This window comes from Accipiter gentilis, chromosome 12 (assembly GCF_929443795.1).
Source record: "Accipiter gentilis chromosome 12, bAccGen1.1, whole genome shotgun sequence".
Classification (NCBI taxonomy): domain Eukaryota; kingdom Metazoa; phylum Chordata; class Aves; order Accipitriformes; family Accipitridae; genus Astur; species Astur gentilis.
In genome coordinates this window covers 2,835,268-2,852,380 of record NC_064891.1, presented here as the reverse complement: position 1 = coordinate 2,852,380, position 17,113 = coordinate 2,835,268, and the positions used below count along the sequence as shown (strand labels likewise).

The following is a 17,113-nucleotide window of genomic DNA, read 5'->3' as shown; positions in this document are numbered from 1 at the left end:
GCGGCGCCTGCGCACGCTGCGCGCGTCACGCGCCCTCTCCCAGGAGGCAGCGCGGGTGGCGCGATGCGCATGCGCGGCCGGTAAGCCCCGCCCCTCCTCCCGCCGGCCCAGCCATGCACCGCCTGGCGCCGGCGCTCCTGGCCCGCCTGGGCCGCCGCCGGCCCTGGGCTCCGGTGCCGTGGCGCGGGGCGGCAGCAGCCAGCGGTGAGGAGGAGCTGTTTGTCTTCCCCGAGTACGAGCCGGAGCCGAGCGGGGCGGCGGCAGCGGTGGCGGTGACAGCGGCAGCGGTGGCGGTGACAGCGGCAGCGATGCCCCGCCGGGAGCGGGCCCCGGGCAGGGAGCGGCCCCTGGTGGCGGCGGCGGCGGCGGCGACGGGGCGGCCCGACCCCTCGGTGCCGCCGAGCGGCGTGAGCTGCTCGGGCTGCGGGGCTGAGCTGCAGTGCCGCGACGGCGCGGCGCCGGGCTTCGTGCCGGCGGAGAAGTACCGGAACCTGTCGGATGGCCCGGCCGGCGTGGGGGGGCTGCGGGGTGCCGTCTGCCAGCGGTGCTGGCTGCTGGCCCACCACGGCCGCGTCCTGCGGCTGCAGCTGCCGCCCGAGCAGCACCGCCGGGTGGTGAGCGCCGCCCTGCGCCGCCCCCCGCGCCACGGCCGCGGCCCGCTCCTCCTCTACCTCCTCGACGTGCTGGAGCTGCCCGACCCGGTGCTGCCCCAGCTGCCGGAGCTGCTGGGCCCCGACGTCCCCGTCGCTGGGCTGCTGGTGGTGGGCAACAAGGTGGACCTGCTGCCTGCCGACTCCCCCGGGCACCTGGGGCGGCTGCGGCGGCGGGTGGCGGCGGCCTGCGCCGGGGCTGGCCTGCGCGGAGCCCCGCTGGTGGACGTCCGCCTGGTGAGCGCCAAGACGGGCTTCGGCCTGGAGGGGCTGGTCAGCCGGCTGCAGCGCTCGTGGAGGTGCACCGGAGACGTCTACCTGCTGGGCGCCACCAACTCCGGCAAGTCGACGCTCTTCAACGCCCTGCTGCGCTCCGACTACTGCAAGTCCCGTGCTCCCGACGTCGTCGACAGGGCCACCGTCTCCCACTGGCCAGGTCGGGAACAACTCTCTTCCCGTCACGGTGGCGGGTGCCTGGAGGCTGGCTAGCCCCAGGCTTGCCGTGAGGCTACCTTTGGCCACCCCTCAGGGTGGGAGGACCCGTTGCCAAAGGGCTGCCCACCACCCTGAAGCGTTGCCGCTGTGGGCAGCGTGCTCCGGTGCCGTGCTGTGCTTCGAACCGTCGCCTTCCTCGGGGCACTGAGGGTGGGAGGCGTGTGCAGAGGGTTCTGCGCGTCTCGTGGCACTAAGGGGGCTGGTAAGCCAGAGCCAGCGTGCGTGCTCCCCCGGCAGTGGGGACAGTACCTAATCTGCGTGTCTTGCCATCTCCCCATCAATTAGGGTGCCCTCCAGTCTAGAGAGACCAGGAGGTGGACTGGGGAGCACCTGTAAAACAATCGTAGGCCAAACAAAGCTGCCTAGAGGCAGGACTTGCCTGGGGTGTATTAAGTCAGTCTTGGCACCATGTGGCTTTGAGACCTGTTTCATCAAGCCGTGGGTAAGAGCAGATCTCGAGCGGATGGGTGCCTCCTTCCCACCACCCTGGCTGGGAGGCTAGTACTTCATGGGAGCAGCTGTAGTTCCACCTCCAACTTTGTGTTACTGGGTTTCACCCAAAAGCTGGAGAAGCAGTACTTTTTTTTTTTTTATCTTGTTCCTCAGAGCTTAAATGTGCCAGGTAGTCAGAGGCCCACATGTGCCTTCTGTTTTTTCCAGGAACAACACTGAACCTGTTGAAATTTCCAATTATTAATCCTACGTGTGACAGGATATTCCGAAGGCAGGAGAGGCTGAGACAGGAGGCAACAAAAACAGAAGATCAACTAAGCAGTGAAGAAAAAATGTACCTTAATCACCTTAAAAAGCAAGGTTACTTTGTGGGTGAGTATTGCCTGAGTAAAGGTATTGCCCCTCTGCCCCAATGAAAATACTGCATTACACAAAGGACTCCGTCATTTGCTGTAAAATCCAGTTGGTTTTGGCAAGTAATTCCTTCCCACTTTGAAAGAACTCATTTCCATTTAATTATGGGAAGAACAAGCTATCTGTAGTAGCAATAAAAAATTTCCAAACTTGCATTCAAGTTATTTTGGCCAGTTTTTGTTCCCTGAGTAACGGGTGCAAGACCTCTAGCTCCTGTGTAAGTAGCAGCATTAGTATTTCTTCTGAGTACTTATTTTTCAGCTGCTGTTGTAGCATTGCAGAGGTTTCCTCTGTGCAGTGCATCTCCCATCAGTATTTGCTAGCCTAGGTCAGATAGCTTAGTAGTTTACAGTGGTACTCCATTATAGGCTATCTCTCATTCCCAAAGGAAGAAAACAAATTTCGTTTTTAAATAATCACGTTTTGGCTGCAGGCCGCAGTGGTTGTACATCATTTTAGTATGTATCCAAAAGAGGGGCTTGCCGGAAGATAGCTCTGATTTTTCAAGTAATTCCGTGTTTGACAGTCTAAGGCACTAAAAAACAAAACAAAAAACCCAGCCTGCTTTACTGTAAAATGGAAATCATGGAGTGTCTGTGATCTGGTCCCTGCTAAGGTTTTGGGGCTTGAGGAGTGCAAAGCAAGAATTACAGAAGGGATTTCTTTGCATCTTGACTTTTGAACACACCAATTTCTAGCCACATAGCATCTTTATCACCTTTATATTACTGAATTGCATCTCTTTTAAGCAAGGAAAGGGACAGATGTCCAATTGAAGGACAGGTGGGTTAATAAATTAATTACCAGGAAATCTTTCATTTTAATCCAGGAAGAGTTGGAAGAACATTTCAACAGCCGAAGTCTAGCTCGGTAGTTGACTTTGACCCTGACATGCTCTCCTACAGCATAGACGAAGATCCCAGGCATTCCCCTAAGAAGCATGAGGAAAGGGAGGAGTTCACATACAATGAAGTGAAGGATGCTCGCTGGTGTTTTGACACTCCAGGGATCGTAAAGGAAAACTGTGTAGGTACCCTGTGGTGCTATGTTTTGGGATGATAGGGTTTGGGAGGACTGTTCTGCCTTAGCTGGGCATGTGGGAGAGTATTTCTGTTGCAGTCCTGGGCTTAGGATTCTTTTGGTTTGGGCAATTGTGTTAAAATATGGTTCGTGTTTACTTGGGAAGCATTTGTTGTGTTAACACTGTTGCATTTCTGAATAGTGCATACTGTGATCTTTGTAAAGACACTGTATGACTGCATCGTCAAACTTTTTTAACATCTAAATGAAGGGAAGCAAGCGATAGTGCTGTAAGCAAGCTTTTACCAGCATCACCCAATGAAGTCTGCGCTTTTTTAGCTCTACCAGCCTACTGAAAAAGGTGGAGCTTAAGAGGATAACAAGTGTTGTGTGACTGAACCAAATCTTTGAGAAAGCATTCTCCTGAAGCTAACAGGATCTGCAGTGTTCCTGTTAATAGCTCCAATACATCAGGCCTACCTCAATGTTTCAGTAGAGCAATGGCTCTGAAACCAGTGCTGACGTAGTGCACACGTCCAAAAAAGTCGTGTTTTGATTTTTGATCACTTTGATATCTTTGCAGAGCTGCAGGTCATCTTTGGGGGAAGATTAAAAAGTACAAGGAGATAGGAAAGTTCTGAAGAGAATGAAGTGCAAGAACTGTACTGAGGCTGCACAGCTCAAGTGCAGATGCTGCTTTCATGAGTACTGGAAAACCGCTGGTTTTCTAGTAGATGTGTTTGCCAGATCGTACGTAACCCACTTTACTGTGGCACTTGGCTCTCTGATGGCCAGTGTAAAGGCAGTCATCAGCTTAGAGACCTGGCTTGGTAACTAGAGATTGGATATGTTCTTCCCCTCTTCTGGGGTTGAATAAGTGTGAAAAACAAGTGGGCTTTCCTGCATCCAGAAATACTTGCTGCCATTTCTAATTTTGATTATCCTCACTGTGTCTTTGGAGAGCTACATGCCAAGTTTCAGATCAAATTTTGTTCCTGCAGTCAGTGTTCGGTCTGACTGGAGGACAAGCAGATTGTTTATGTGGCAGATTTTGGCAGGGGAGATTTCTACTTATGAGCAGGTTTGGAGGGGGGGAAGTTTTTTGTTGGGTTTGGGTTTTTTTTGAAGAAGAGGAGGGAAGGAAAGTGGCTGTTAGGACAAAAATGTAATTCCATTATATGCTTATTCCTTGGAGGTATGTTATATCTGCTTCTTCATGACTCCCTCCAAAGCCAAACTTCTGGAAAGCCTAGAAAAGGATTACTGATAACTCAAATTTTGGATTAAGCATTGCCAAACATATGAGAGAACCTGCAGCTATCAGGGCAAAGCCTCCTCATCTTTTAGAATCGGTATTGAAGGCTGCCCTGACTTTCAAGCTAAAGTTTGTCTGCTTGTGAACATAGGAAGAACATTAGGGGTTCTGGCTGCACCACAACCCTTGTCAGTTCGGTCTTTTAATGCTGAACTGAAGTTAATCCTCATGGCCAGACTGCTACAAACTTGTATTTGCATGACTGTGGCAGCATGCCTGGGCGGCACAGTTGGAAGCATTTGTGCTGTCACTTCCCTGCATTTAAGAAAGAGACACTGTCAACCGGGAGACTAGTTGCTTCTTTCCTTCAAGGCACTGCTTCCTGAAATTCTGTGCCTGCACATTGTTTTATAGCTGGGTTTGAACAGTGCTTCTGTAAAAAGGGATCAGACCACTGTGGCTGCAGCACTGCTAGTTAAGTCTCTAGCTTTTAAGTAGACTTTGGGATGGATCATTTCACTGAAACAAGTTAGCACCTAAAGAGATGAGCCAGTTAAGCCAGGAGATGGAAAGGAAGAGGGAGGAGAGGAAGACAGGCAGCGGGAGCATTTGGGAGCCCTCACAGAGGTGAGAGCTTGTTTCACTGTGACCAGGGTAGGGATCCGTGCTGTAATCCTGCAGTTCGAGTTGTTTCACAGTGTCATCCAGCACTTTTCTCACAGTGAGATATTTGCGACTAGTTTTGCTGCTGGTATTGACTCAGAGCTTTGCATCATTACCTAAGTGGAGTAACTCAAATGTCATAGCGGAAGGTGGTTTCCAGTTCTGCACATGGCTGCACTCATGCTAAAGCACAGTAAATCTTGGGTGAGCTTGTTCCAGCCAGGCCCAGGATTCCCAAATTTGTGGTCCAACAGGCTGCTGGCAGCTGTTCTACTTTGTTATGGACCTTCATTGCCATGGAGATTGTTGACATCCCTACCTCCTGCTGTTTCTCACTACTGTGTGGACCAGAATTTAACTGTTCTGTTAGATGTTCTTCACGCTGCTCTACTTGATCTTTTTCTTCTATCAGTATAATGCCAGTATTAATTTCATTGTCCCCATTGAAAAATCTGGAATGAGTTATAGCAGTACAATTTATTTTGCAGGTTTTAAATCTCCTGACAGAGAAGGAAGTAAAGCTGGTTTTGCCAACACAGGCCATCGTTCCACGGACCTTCATTCTCAAGCCAGGAATGGTCTTGTTTTTAGCAGCCTTGGGACGTGTAGACTACGTAGAGGTAAGGGAAGAAAGGATTTTGTGAGCAGCTGCTTCATCTCTTCTTATAGTACCAGACGATAAAATGCTTTCTGGGTAGCTTTCCCAGACCCTTTCTCTACTGCTTTTGAGATGATGATTCTGTTAATAAAGCACTGCATAAACTCAAAATACCTTGGGGTGGGGAGTTGCAGTTAAAAGGTTTGATACTTGTTATCAGCCTGCTGTATTTTATATCATATAACAGTAATTGCTTTTGAATGCTTAATGTGCTTCCCATAACATACAAAGGCACAAGGCAGGGAGAGAGGGAGGGAAGGAAGAGAGTGTGAAAATTAGCTGGGAAAATAGCTGAGTTTCCTCATTTCTGTGTTTTCTGAGAGCTGTCTGCCAAGAGAGAAAAGCACAGGCGTTTTTCTTTCTGACAGACCTTTCTGAAGAGTTTGCCCAAGGAAGCAATTAAATGTACGTGTATTTTAGTTTCTGTAAAAATACTTTTTAAAGACGCTCTGTGTGTGTGTCCCCCGCCAATTTCTTCCATTTATTAGAAATGCCATGTCACACACCTTTATTGAACTGTGTGGAGCTGACCTCCCATGATGTTTCCTCTGGAAGGGGTGGTTTCTTCCAGATATGGAAGATATATCTAGCACTTATGATAATGCCTTTCTCAGTAGTTTGTCCCATTTTGGGAAGGGGGGGTGTGTATGGCTTTTCCTTTGTTTCAATCAGCTTTCCGATATCACCATAGAAATGTTGAATTGGTACTTTTGCTGAGGACAGTCTTGACCTGGTGGGAGAAAACCAGTAAGGTGGAGGGGACAGGGTTCTGTAAGTAATAATGTACCAGTATGGCAGGAGAGCTCCATTGTAGTTAAGGTGAGAATCCAGAGCCCTGTCCTGAAAAACGGTACAGAGGAGTAATGCCTCACTCAGAAAAAAATGCTGTTTGTGAGGAGAGCAACCCAGCAGAAGAAAACCTGTCTTTGTCCATACTGTCTTGGGCAAAGCTCTCAGAAAAGAACTTCCTAGGCATGTTGGTTGGGCGCTATCAGGGACTTAAGAAAGCACCTGGATTTGCATCCCTGACAAAGTAGGACAGTGATACAGATGACATCTTGCTGGCAGTAAACACCCTCTGCAGAAACGCTGCAAGATCAGGCAGCCACAGGGCTGCCCAAGGGGTTATTTTGTCATGAGGGATGACTTCTGTTCTTAGAAGTTGTGGAGAACGCAGCTGGTGTTGGCAGCCTGGGGAACCTGAGGTCAGGGTGAAGCAGTGTCACTCCATCTGATGAGAGTCTCTGGCTCAGAGACATGTCCAGTGCAGCAGGGCTGGCAGTCAGGCTTTGTGCTATAAGCCTGTTCTCCACGTAATGGTGGTCCTAGCAAGCTGAGCTGTGCATGTTCAGGGCCCCGCAGGTCCTCGGTATCTGTCTCAGCCCATTGCTGTATCAGTCTTGTGTATCTACATCTTCCAGAGGCCTTGAAGGAGGACTCAGATCATTACAGGAGTCCCTGCCTCAGATTAGATCTGTGAGGAACTTGAAGGAGTTGCTGCACTTGGGTTTCCTTATTTCAGACTACTAGTAGCGTTTATAGAGGTTTCTCCCCTCTCTGACCTTGTTTGCTTTGCATGCAAAAGCTAAGAGAGTGCCTGCTGAAACGGCTCCACATTCCGTCTTTGCATAGTTTGAGAGCAGCTTGGAATGAAGTATGGTTTAATGAGTGGTGTGTGTTACACATGTAAAGTGATAGGAGAAGAAGCACCAGACAGGAGATGGCCGTCACCTCTCATGCTAAATAACCACACTGAGTTTGTTCTTGGGAATTAAACTTGAGCAAAGATATCTCTTGGATGATTTGCCTGAGCGGAGCAAATGAAATGGCAGGGGATGCAGTATTGGGGGTGCTTTGAGGCAGGATGGTGAAGCCGTGGGTGCTTCTCTCCTGGAAGCTCAGCTGCCCTGTTTATGTAAACCCTGGCTGTTCTGCAGTGACAGGGGCAAGGATCCCTCGGGCAAGGAGGGGACATCAAACAGGTTTTCAACATGCAGGAAAGAAACAGAGCAAGAGAAAGCAATTCAGGGCTGCTTTTCTGTTATCATAAATAACATCCTCTTCTTGCTACTTATTTCAGGGAGAAAAGCCTGCCTGGTTTTCTGTTGTGGCTTCTAACCTGTTGCCAGTCCACATTTCTATCCTGAGTAAAGCAGATGCCATCTATGAGAAACATGTTGGCCAAGAGTTGCTAAAGGTAAGAGGACGTGCTGTCCTGGGCTTATGGTTGTAGATAGGCAGGCCATCCCACCTGGTGAAGTGCCCTGGCTGGGGCACAATTGACAGAGAAAACCAGGATGTGTCAGGAGTTTGAGACTTCTGCATTGGGAGAGTGGAGATCTGCAGTGTGGAGTGGTCTTGCACAGGCTGCATGGCTGCAGCTGTGTTAGGAGAGAGCACCTGAGATGATGTGTTTTCAGCAGAGCTTTTGTTTCTAGCATTCAAGGTGATTAAAATTTACAGTGGCTCTGCTCTCTAATGCTCAGCTTTTCTTGAACAGCCTTAAAGTGCAGGCAGCAACAGGGATATTTTCCATGGCAGACTTCAGACTGGGGTTTCAGAACAGATTGCCGTTGAAAAATGTATCTTTCTTATTCTTGGTTTCAGAACAGATTGCCGTTGAAAAATGTACCTTTCTTATTCTTTGCCCGTACCGCACATACCTTCATCTTTTGGTGGTCTGACTTTTTCCTTGGTATTGCCACATACTGTGTAGCACTTGCAGACTGACGGGGGATGGGGTGAGCTGTCCTTGTCCTGGCAGCTCCATTCCTGTGCACATGGAGAACAAGTGCTGTCACTGACATCAAGGCAGCTGTCTTGAGCCACCAGCTGGGTTGTGCCGTGGGCATCTTTGCTCACCTCTGAGCTTCCCCTGGGTTGCTCTGGATGTGATCCTGATTCTGTTCTTGGCAAACCTGAAATAACTCCTGTAGGGTACTCAAGCCAGCTCTTACTTGGCTAACAACAGTCTAATATCTTTATTCCCACTTGTGCCTTGCTCGCCAGCTTAAGGTAGGAGTGCTGAAGCATCTCTTGACTGTTAAATCTTTTCTCCATGTTTTGATCTTAGGTTCCTATGGGTGGGGAAGAGCGAATGAAAGAGTTCCCCCCGCTTGTCCCTCAGGACATCACACTGAAAGGAATTGGTACCACTGAGGCTGTCGCAGATATCAAGCTTTCCTCTGCAGGTAATTTAATATTGCTTCATTAGTTTGCTTTGCAGGATCTGCATCCTAGAAACATTGAAGGGAAGAGGCCTCTGAAGGGTTGAAGTCATATTTCCTGCTCAGAGCAGGACTGTCACCAACACAAAATCAGGGTAGCCGTGACTTTGTCCAGCTGAGGCTTGGCAACCTCCAAAAATGGAGATTGACAACCACGCTTGTACAGGATAACCACATTGGAATACTTACGCTCTGGCTGCCGTACAAGTTCCACAGCATCAGGAACGGCTGTGACACTGTCGGCCGTGAAAGCTTTATTACTGTGTTTTTTGGTAGTTCCCACCATCCCTCTTAAGTTCACCAGGAAAGAGCTGTGTCTGGTGTGGCTGAGTAAGGTGTGGCTTTAGGTGCTGGGAAAGGGCTGGATATTACCTTTGAGATAGGTTTCTCAAAGAAATCACACCTGGATAGTTCAGGTTCTTAGCCAACATGGAAGGCACTGAGTTTGTGCCAGAACCCTTGTTCTGATCCTAGTGACTGATCTTGCTGACTGGTGGTTTTTTTTGGCTGTGCAGGCTGGGTGGCAGTGACTGCTCACACGGAAGAGAAATTGCTACTCCGAGCCTATACTCCCAAGGGCACCACGTTGGTGGTGCGGGAGCCTCCCCTTTTGCCGTACATCAGTACCATCAGAGGGGCCCGGATTGCAGGCACTGCTGCCTATAGGACCAAAAAGCCTCCCTCCCTGGTGGAAAACCTGAAAACCACAGAAAGGAGATAGCACTTACCATCATCTGAGCAAGGCAGAAGACAGAACAACCTCTGGAGAATCTTGTTGCTTATTGATATTCAGGATAGCTTCGAGTCCTTTTTAAAGGCAGACAGGCACATTTTTGAAAGCAGACCTGGGGGGAACTCTACAAGCCCACATCTGATCCAGCTGCTGAACTGCAGCCATTTTGAATGAGCTGAGCGGCTGGTACCTTGCTGTAAGAGGTGAAACGGCTTCTCCATGGGACATGCCAGTATCTGTGAACAAATACCTTTACCTGTTTCCCTCTTGAAATACAGGTTGGAAGCTCACCTGCCTGCCCTGGGCTAGCTTTGCTGTTCACAGAGTAGGTGTTCTCTTGCAGACATGCTCCCGCAGGTCAGAAATCATCACCTTGTTCTTGGAGGCTTTACAGTGTTTCCAAAGTTGAAGGAGGTGGAGGGAGTGAGGAGGAGCAGGGAATGCTCCAGTGTGGGTGTGACCCTCCTAGTGGCTCGCATTACTTCAACAACTTCAACCAAAAATCAGGTCCTTTCTGTCCTTCAACATCTGGGACAGAAGAGGGAGTGCAATGCCCTGCTTTTGGACACAGGAAAGGTGGATTAACAAAAAGTAGGTTGGCTCACATGCCTGAAGAGGAAACCTTTTCAACTCACTGCTTTGGTTTCTTGTCCTGCTGAAACCAGGACATACTTGTGTAAAGGCTTCTGAAACTGAGGGTGTAGAATAAAACTTTGCAAAGACACTTACTCCTTTGTATCCTTTTCAAATCACTGACAAAGCACTCTTGTGTGGGCATAAGCATCCTGCTAACTACATAAAACCTCCAGTAGGAAGGCCAGTGTTGGAGGAAAGTGTATCATGCCAGTCTGACAGCTGAAGAGAGGTGAGGCTGCTGCAGCTCCATCCTGCCAGGCACAGAGTGCACACGTGCACTGCATACATACACCTCTGGCCACACAGATCACAGATGGACACACAGCACTTAATGCAAACGTAGACAGTGCCAACAGCCTGTATCCACATGTGTGCGCACCCAGACACACACACACACACGCACACAGGGTTGATCTCTCCAGCTGCTGGGGTGGATGCTTGGTGATGCCACTTTCCCCGTTGCTGGCACCTGGAGATGTGAGCCCCTGAGGCTGCAGCACCACTCCAGTTACTGATACAGACAGTCTCCCTCACAGACACACAACTTGCCAGGACATTCCTGGTCCCATAGCCTCATGCTCTCCTAGAGCCAGCCGGGTGCTCTGACACCCTGAGCTGGCCCTTAGAGGCCCCCACACTTCTCCCAGGCCCTTCTCCAGCTAGTCCAGCTTGATCTTTACAAGCAATAACATACTTGTCCCCACTTCAGTTGCTGCACCATTGGGACAGAGCTCCTCCAACCCACAGTCTGGCTCCAGTTGCTGCCTTCACATCCCCATGTGCACACGCAGACACAGAATACAGGGCCCTCACCCAAGAAAGTTAGAAAGGAATTTAATAAGGACACAGGTTAGATTGTCCTAGTGAGGTGCAGGGCATGGCCAGACAAGTGTACTGACTAGCCAACTGTTTACACATAACTAGCCCTCTTTATCCCCTTACCCCTCTATTATTTCCCACACTTGTTCCCCAAATCACCTAAATCCCTCCGTTTTCCCACCTTTGATTCTTCCCCTGAATAAGTCCTGTGCAAAATGTTCCCCTGCATCCCCTGGTGTGTCCCATGCCCCTAGACAGTGATCCTCCTTAGCCCAAAAGGTGACCTTGAGACCTCCCATGACATACAGACTCATGGCATGGCTGAGCTTGAAGGGGCCTCTGGAAGTCCTCTGGGCCAACCCCCTGCTTGAGCAAGGCCACTTAGAGCAGGCTGCCCAGTACTGTGTCTAGATGGGCTTTACTATCTCCACGGATGGAGACTCCATGACCTCTCTGGGCAACCTTTGCCAGTGTTCGGTCACCCTCACAGTAAAAAAGTGTTTCCTGATATTCATAAGGAACCTCCTGTGTTTAAGGTTGTGCCCCGTTGCCTCTGGTCCTATCACTGGGCATCACTGAGGAGAGCCCGGCTCTGTCCTCTTTGCACCCTCCTCCCTTCAGGTGTTTATAAACATAGATGAGATCCCCCTAAGACAAAGAGTGACTGTGATGGGTGTCACTCCTGGACAGAGGGGCTGATGGCTCTGCAAACACAGCCCTGAAAGGGTGTTCATTCCTCAGGAGCCCTTCAGCTGGGTTTCTGTCCATGCTGTGCCCCTGGGCAGCTCTAGGCTTGTGCAGATGGGCTTTTGATGGTCCCGTGTCAATTCCAATTCATATTTTGTCAAAATTTGGCTTGATGTGACACGTCATGAATACGAGTTCCAGCTTACTCTCCCAACCTTTCCAGGGCCAGGGTAACAGAACAGGAGTACCAGGGGTAGTTTTATTGAAGAATCAATAGTCAAACAGCAAGGCAACAAATGACAATAAAGCAAGAACAATAGGAGACAGAGCAATAGATACAATAAGAACAACCAACAGTAATACAGCAAAAAACAATACAACCAGAACAGTAACAATAATTAAGTCCTTACAATAGATCTCGAATGACTCACAAATATATGTACGATATCAACAGAAGTAAATAAAGCTTTCCTTGACATACATCGCGCAATTCTTTCTTGTCGGGAGGTTGAGATTCCTAATGCTTTCAACACCTCGTAATTGCCAGAATACCATTTACCTCGTGCGCCCACAGGGAATCCCTTAAGTCGATGATGGTCCTGGGAGCAGCCAGGCAGGGCATTATTTGGGATCCCGCTCCCACCACTCTGTGTGTGTGTTCCTTTGTGGGTGTGCAGCCTGGGCTGGAGAAGTTGCTTTAGTCTGGATGATGTTTAAGGATGCCTCTTCACCAGCCTGCACTACAGCTACGTTAGACAGCTCAACGGGGCCAGCCCGCAGAAACCCGGCACTAGCCCCACCTTGCTGCCTAAAATGACAGCAACCAGAGCTAACCACAGGCATCCATTTTTACTTACTTACTTACACCATCGCACAGATACACGATGTTTTGTGCCTTGAGGAGAACCTGTCTCCTCCGGGTAACACACTTGATTTAATGCTGGGGGAGAAAACAGTGGAAAACAGAAGGTTGCAGCTCCTCATTTGTCAGGGTTATGTGGAGCAGTCCTGGGAAAGCAGGCATGGAAAAAGGCACGGCGTGCTCAGCTAAACTGGGAGACAGGAAAGGGGTCTGGCTGCGGTCTGTTCAAACTAGCTTGACAAATCCAAACCAGCCATCTCCCATAACATTCCTCTGCTGCTATATGTCTGGGAAAGACACAACATGAAAGGCAAACAGCTCCGCATGTGGGAAGAGTAACTGGAAGACCTGCCTCTCCTTACAGCGGTGGTCCTCAGCCCAGGGGCTGGATGTGAAAAATTGCAGCCAAGGTGAATGTCTGGTGTAGCAGGTCCCCTGGTTGTGCAAAAAAACCGAAAAGCCTATCTACAACGACAGGTGAGCTGCACTGGGCTCAAAGGGTGCCAGAAGCATACCCAGGAGAAAAGGCTTGCTGCCGACATGGGGATGTGCGGGGAGGGGGCATGCACGCCTCGCCTGCCCAGCATCCTTTTGTGTCCAACCCCGACGAGCAAGCAGTGAGCTGGTGCAGCACAGGGGCCTGGCGTAGGGCAGGTGTTGAAGGGCTTTTGCAAAAGCCGTGTTGTGCTGTGAGAGCAGCAGCCGGCTAGCAACAGCCCCAGCTGGGAACAAAAATGGGTGCTCCTGACATATGATAAACCTCGGCATGCAGGGGGTTGTAATGTGGAAGCAATTAGTGCCTCAATGAAAGCATAGACATGGCTTTTATGAGCTCCCAGGGCTGAATTACACCGGAGCTGAAGACTGCTTGGAAACTTTTCTCAAAGGGAGGGTTCGTGTCTGGTTTATGCCAGACAGCCTGAAAGGTAAGACAATTTTTACCATGCCTGTGGACAATGACCAATTTAATCTTAGCACAGGAGCCAAAACCAAAGGTGGTTTGAGTCTGTGCAAAACTGAGGCATAAGGAGATGGCTGGGAAGGTCCAACCCCCTGGGAAAGTCTGCTCTTCATGGGTGTCCCAGTGTGCACTAGCAGGGTGCAATCATTTATAGCAGCTCCAGAAGAGTGTAAGAACCACTCAGTTTGCTGGAGAACTGCACAAAAAAACCCCCAGCTCACGGCTTCGGATGGGGCCATTAAAATACAAGTAAAATCCTACAGAAGCACCGACTGGAACGTATAACAGCTAAAGCTGGCTGGCAGTGCCCTTGAGCCGGTGGGGGGTTGCAGCACCCGGGGGTGTTTGTGTACCTGGACGGGAGTGCTCCTCAACTTCCCGGCAAAGTGCAGAGCTGGGTCGGAGCTGGGCAGTGTGGCGTACAGAACTGCGCCAGGCAAGGGAGGGCTGCACCTCCCCCCCGCCCTGCAAGCAGGGATGTGCCACTGCGGCTGGGAGCCCATGGGTTGGTTTGCTTTGGCATGCATCCGATGTGGCACCAGCTCACCCAAAAGAAAAAAAAAAAGTAGCTTCCTTTCCCTGCCCAGTGGCTATTCCCTTTCTTTGCTGCTCATGGCAGGGGACTTCCAGCCCAGGAAAATGGCCACTGCTTTTCATGGCAAGAGTGGAACCAGTCCTATGTAAAGTCTGAAATTTTGCCAACTGTTAACACTCCCAAAATAGCCTGTAATGTGGGGCGAGGTGCATTGGGCCAGGAGCCTAATGGACCAGAAGTTTCGAGCATCTGCTTCCTGCTGATTTTCCTGTGATTCACAGCTTGCAATTACCCATAAACTTCCCTCACCAGCAACTGTCTTCACTGATCTTGTAGCTAAACTGCTGGGGGTTGCCCAACATGACTGGTGCTGGAGCAGAAACCTTATGGTGGGTCCATGCCTTGGCGGTGCATTGACCCGTCCTGGTGGTTCCTCCGGTGGCAGAGGAGAGCTGTGTCCATGCAGGTCAGCTAGCAGTGTCCTGAAATACCAGGGGGAATTCATGACTGGCTGCTGTTGTGGATGAGTTGGTGGCAATGTCCCGTGCCACATACTGGGTGCCATGGTGTGGCTGTGGCCACGTCTTTGAATTATTCAGTGCCTCAGGTCCCCAGTCCAGCCTTACCAGGCAGCACCGAATCAAGAAAGAGGAGAAAAAGAAAAAAAAAAAAAAGCCCTCAAACCATCAAGGTTATTCTGGCCAGTTCTGAGCAGGCCAAGGGCTTAGGGCCTTTTGGAAGGACTAGAGCAGCACATGAGCCCATTATCAAAACCAGGATCCCCAGCACAGTGACAGGAAAGGGGTTCAGGCTTCTTTTTGGTTTTCCTCCATGATTGCAGGGCTCAGGGATGTTGAACAGAGTGCAAACAGCCAGGCCAGGTCAGAGGGCAGGCGAACATGTGCTATGCTGCCCATGTGTCAGCTGGGGAGTGTGTCCTGTGCTGCGAGCGCGGGGTGCATGCCTGCAATGCCGCAGCTGCATGTTAGGTGCACGGTGCAAGTGCTGCAAGCGTGTGCTCCTGAAATCTCCACTTAAAAAGTACTGCCCCTTGGCATCCTGAGTCCCTGCGTAAGGCAGCATGACCTGCGCCAGCACTCAGGAGGTGGTCCTGCCGTTTTGTAACCACCCAAGGCACTGCCAATGAATGTCCCTGGTATCCCCACCAAGGGACCGGTCACCGTCTTCCCAGTCAACTTTTTGCCGCAATCCTCCTTTGCCTGTTGGTGATGGAAACAATGAACCCAGCCACAACCCTCACCTGTCCCCTCACCTCCAGCACAGCCTCCGCTGCAGATGACAGCAGTTTGAGTGCTCTGGCCAATACGGGGCTAAAGGAAGCCAAGATGGCTCCTTTGACCAGCCCGTGGGCAAGGGACAGGTTCAGCCACCTGCCTTGAGCCCAAGGCTGTCGGAGCACTGCCACCACATTGCCTTGCTGCAGGTCTGGGGCATCCAGCAAAGGAGGGAGATGCAGGGAACTCAATTTACCAAGCTTAAAAATAGAGCCTGGCCAAGGGAAGGGTTTTGCCCTTCTAGAATTGCCTTTTCCGATGTATAGGTTATATTGTGCATGAAGAAGGTAAAGCCACTTGCGTCAGCGTGGCTAAGCTTTAAAAACCAAAAACCAACCACCAAACCAAAGTCAGGAACCTAGCATTTTGGCTCCTGCACAGCATCAGCAAAGCCTGAATAAGGCAGTTGAGTTAAGACATGAGCTTGTTCTGTCCCCATAGAAGCCAGCAGGAAGCTAAGCCATCCCCACTTGAACTAACTCACCTTCTGGGCAGCTCAGGGTGTGGGCAAGAGCTCACGCTGGCCTGCAAGGTACCGTAGAGTCATGCACTTGTGCTCAGCCACCCAGTTCTGTAGCATAAAGCAGCATCTAAGCATGCTTTCAGCTTAGCAGGTTTTATTCTGGTTTTCTATCAGGAAAAAACTAGCAGGTTTTCTACCACGGTGCAAGGAGCTAGTCAAAGATAAGGATGACCTGACTGCAGGTTTAAAGGAAAATGGTTTCTCAGGTTGCCAACCCGCCTGTGGTCTCTCGTTTCAGCTAGCTTGTTCCCAGAACACCTTCCTGGGGGTGGGGGGGCAGCACCAGCTGGTGGTGCAAAGGGCAGGGCCTCCTCTATCGATCCAGTTTGAAATCATTAACTCACACAGCACAGGCAGAGGCGCAGAAGTACCCAGACCCTGCCTGTGTCTCTTTGCCATGGTCTCAAGAGCATCTCCCTTACAGTCCGTGGGCAGGCTCGGGTTCCCTGTCCTTACCATAGACTGCGTACGTGCCATCTGCAAGACTTCAAGGGGACCAAACCAAAACCTGCCCCTTACTCAGGTGATGACAGGCCCTCCAAGGCTATGTCCCATGTTGGTAGCACACCCTGATCTTTGCTGCTTGACGACTAATTGCATGGCTCAAAACCCCAAATTCCCATTGACAGACTAAGATGACTCTGGCAGGGGGCATTGCTTATGAGAAAAAACATCTAATCAGAGAAGACAAAAGCTCAGTTCTTAAGCTTCTAGGAATGTCCCAAATTGTTGAAAGCTGCCGCAGGTACCTATAAAACTATCCCCACAAGTTCATTAACTGTCATTTGCCTTGGTTCCTTGGCAAACAGGAATTGTTCTGTGTTAGCAGGAGGTAAGTTAGAATCATGGGCTAATCCAGCTCAGGTTTTGTAAAAGGCCCAGGCTGGCATAGAGATGAAAAGTCACCCTTGCAGGCTATACAGGGCTGAACAGCTCTCAAGACATTTTCACTATCTATCTAGACAGTATTGTAGCCATAGGGATGATGGGTGACAATTTTTATAGATAATTCCCCAAATGAGACAGCACCGGAGACCCTTTTGGAATGCAGGAGGAACTGCCACCTGCATTACCTCTGAAGCTCAAATTTAAATTCCGCAGCTTCCATCAAGTTGCATTTCTTCTCACCTGGCAGGGAATATGCCTTTCATGCCCATCGGGCCTGTCCTTCCAAGTCACAAACAGGTCCAGCATTAAGTTTGAGCCTCATCCATATGCATGCATCTC

The 17,113-nt window shown here is 50.2% G+C and overlaps 1 protein-coding gene across 1 annotated transcript; it reads left to right on the top strand.

Annotated features, from left to right (window-relative positions):
• The first annotated feature begins 92 nt into the window (after positions 1-92).
• NOA1 (nitric oxide associated 1) lies at positions 93-10,296 on the top strand. The gene is made up of 7 exons (XM_049814598.1): positions 93-1,086; positions 1,806-1,970; positions 2,842-3,038; positions 5,439-5,570; positions 7,689-7,805; positions 8,682-8,799; positions 9,351-10,296. Exons 1-7 carry the CDS (start codon positions 114-116, stop codon positions 9,554-9,556), a joined length of 1,908 nt encoding a protein of 635 aa, XP_049670555.1. The 5' UTR covers positions 93-113; the 3' UTR covers positions 9,557-10,296.
• Positions 10,297-17,113: the final 6,817 nt, after the last annotated feature.

What these genes read in the sequence shown, in the direction of transcription:
- NOA1 (XM_049814598.1), top strand. Translation starts at nt 114, where the DNA reads ATGCACCGCCTGGCGCCGGCGCTCCTGGCCCGCCTGGGCCGCCGCCGG. An exon ending in GGATCGTAAAGGAAAACTGT is followed by an intron (nt 3,039 to 5,438) that starts GTAGGTACCCTG and finishes TTTATTTTGCAG; the next exon opens with GTTTTAAATCTCCTGACAGA. An exon ending in GACGTGTAGACTACGTAGAG is followed by an intron (nt 5,571 to 7,688) that starts GTAAGGGAAGAA and finishes TACTTATTTCAG; the next exon opens with GGAGAAAAGCCTGCCTGGTT.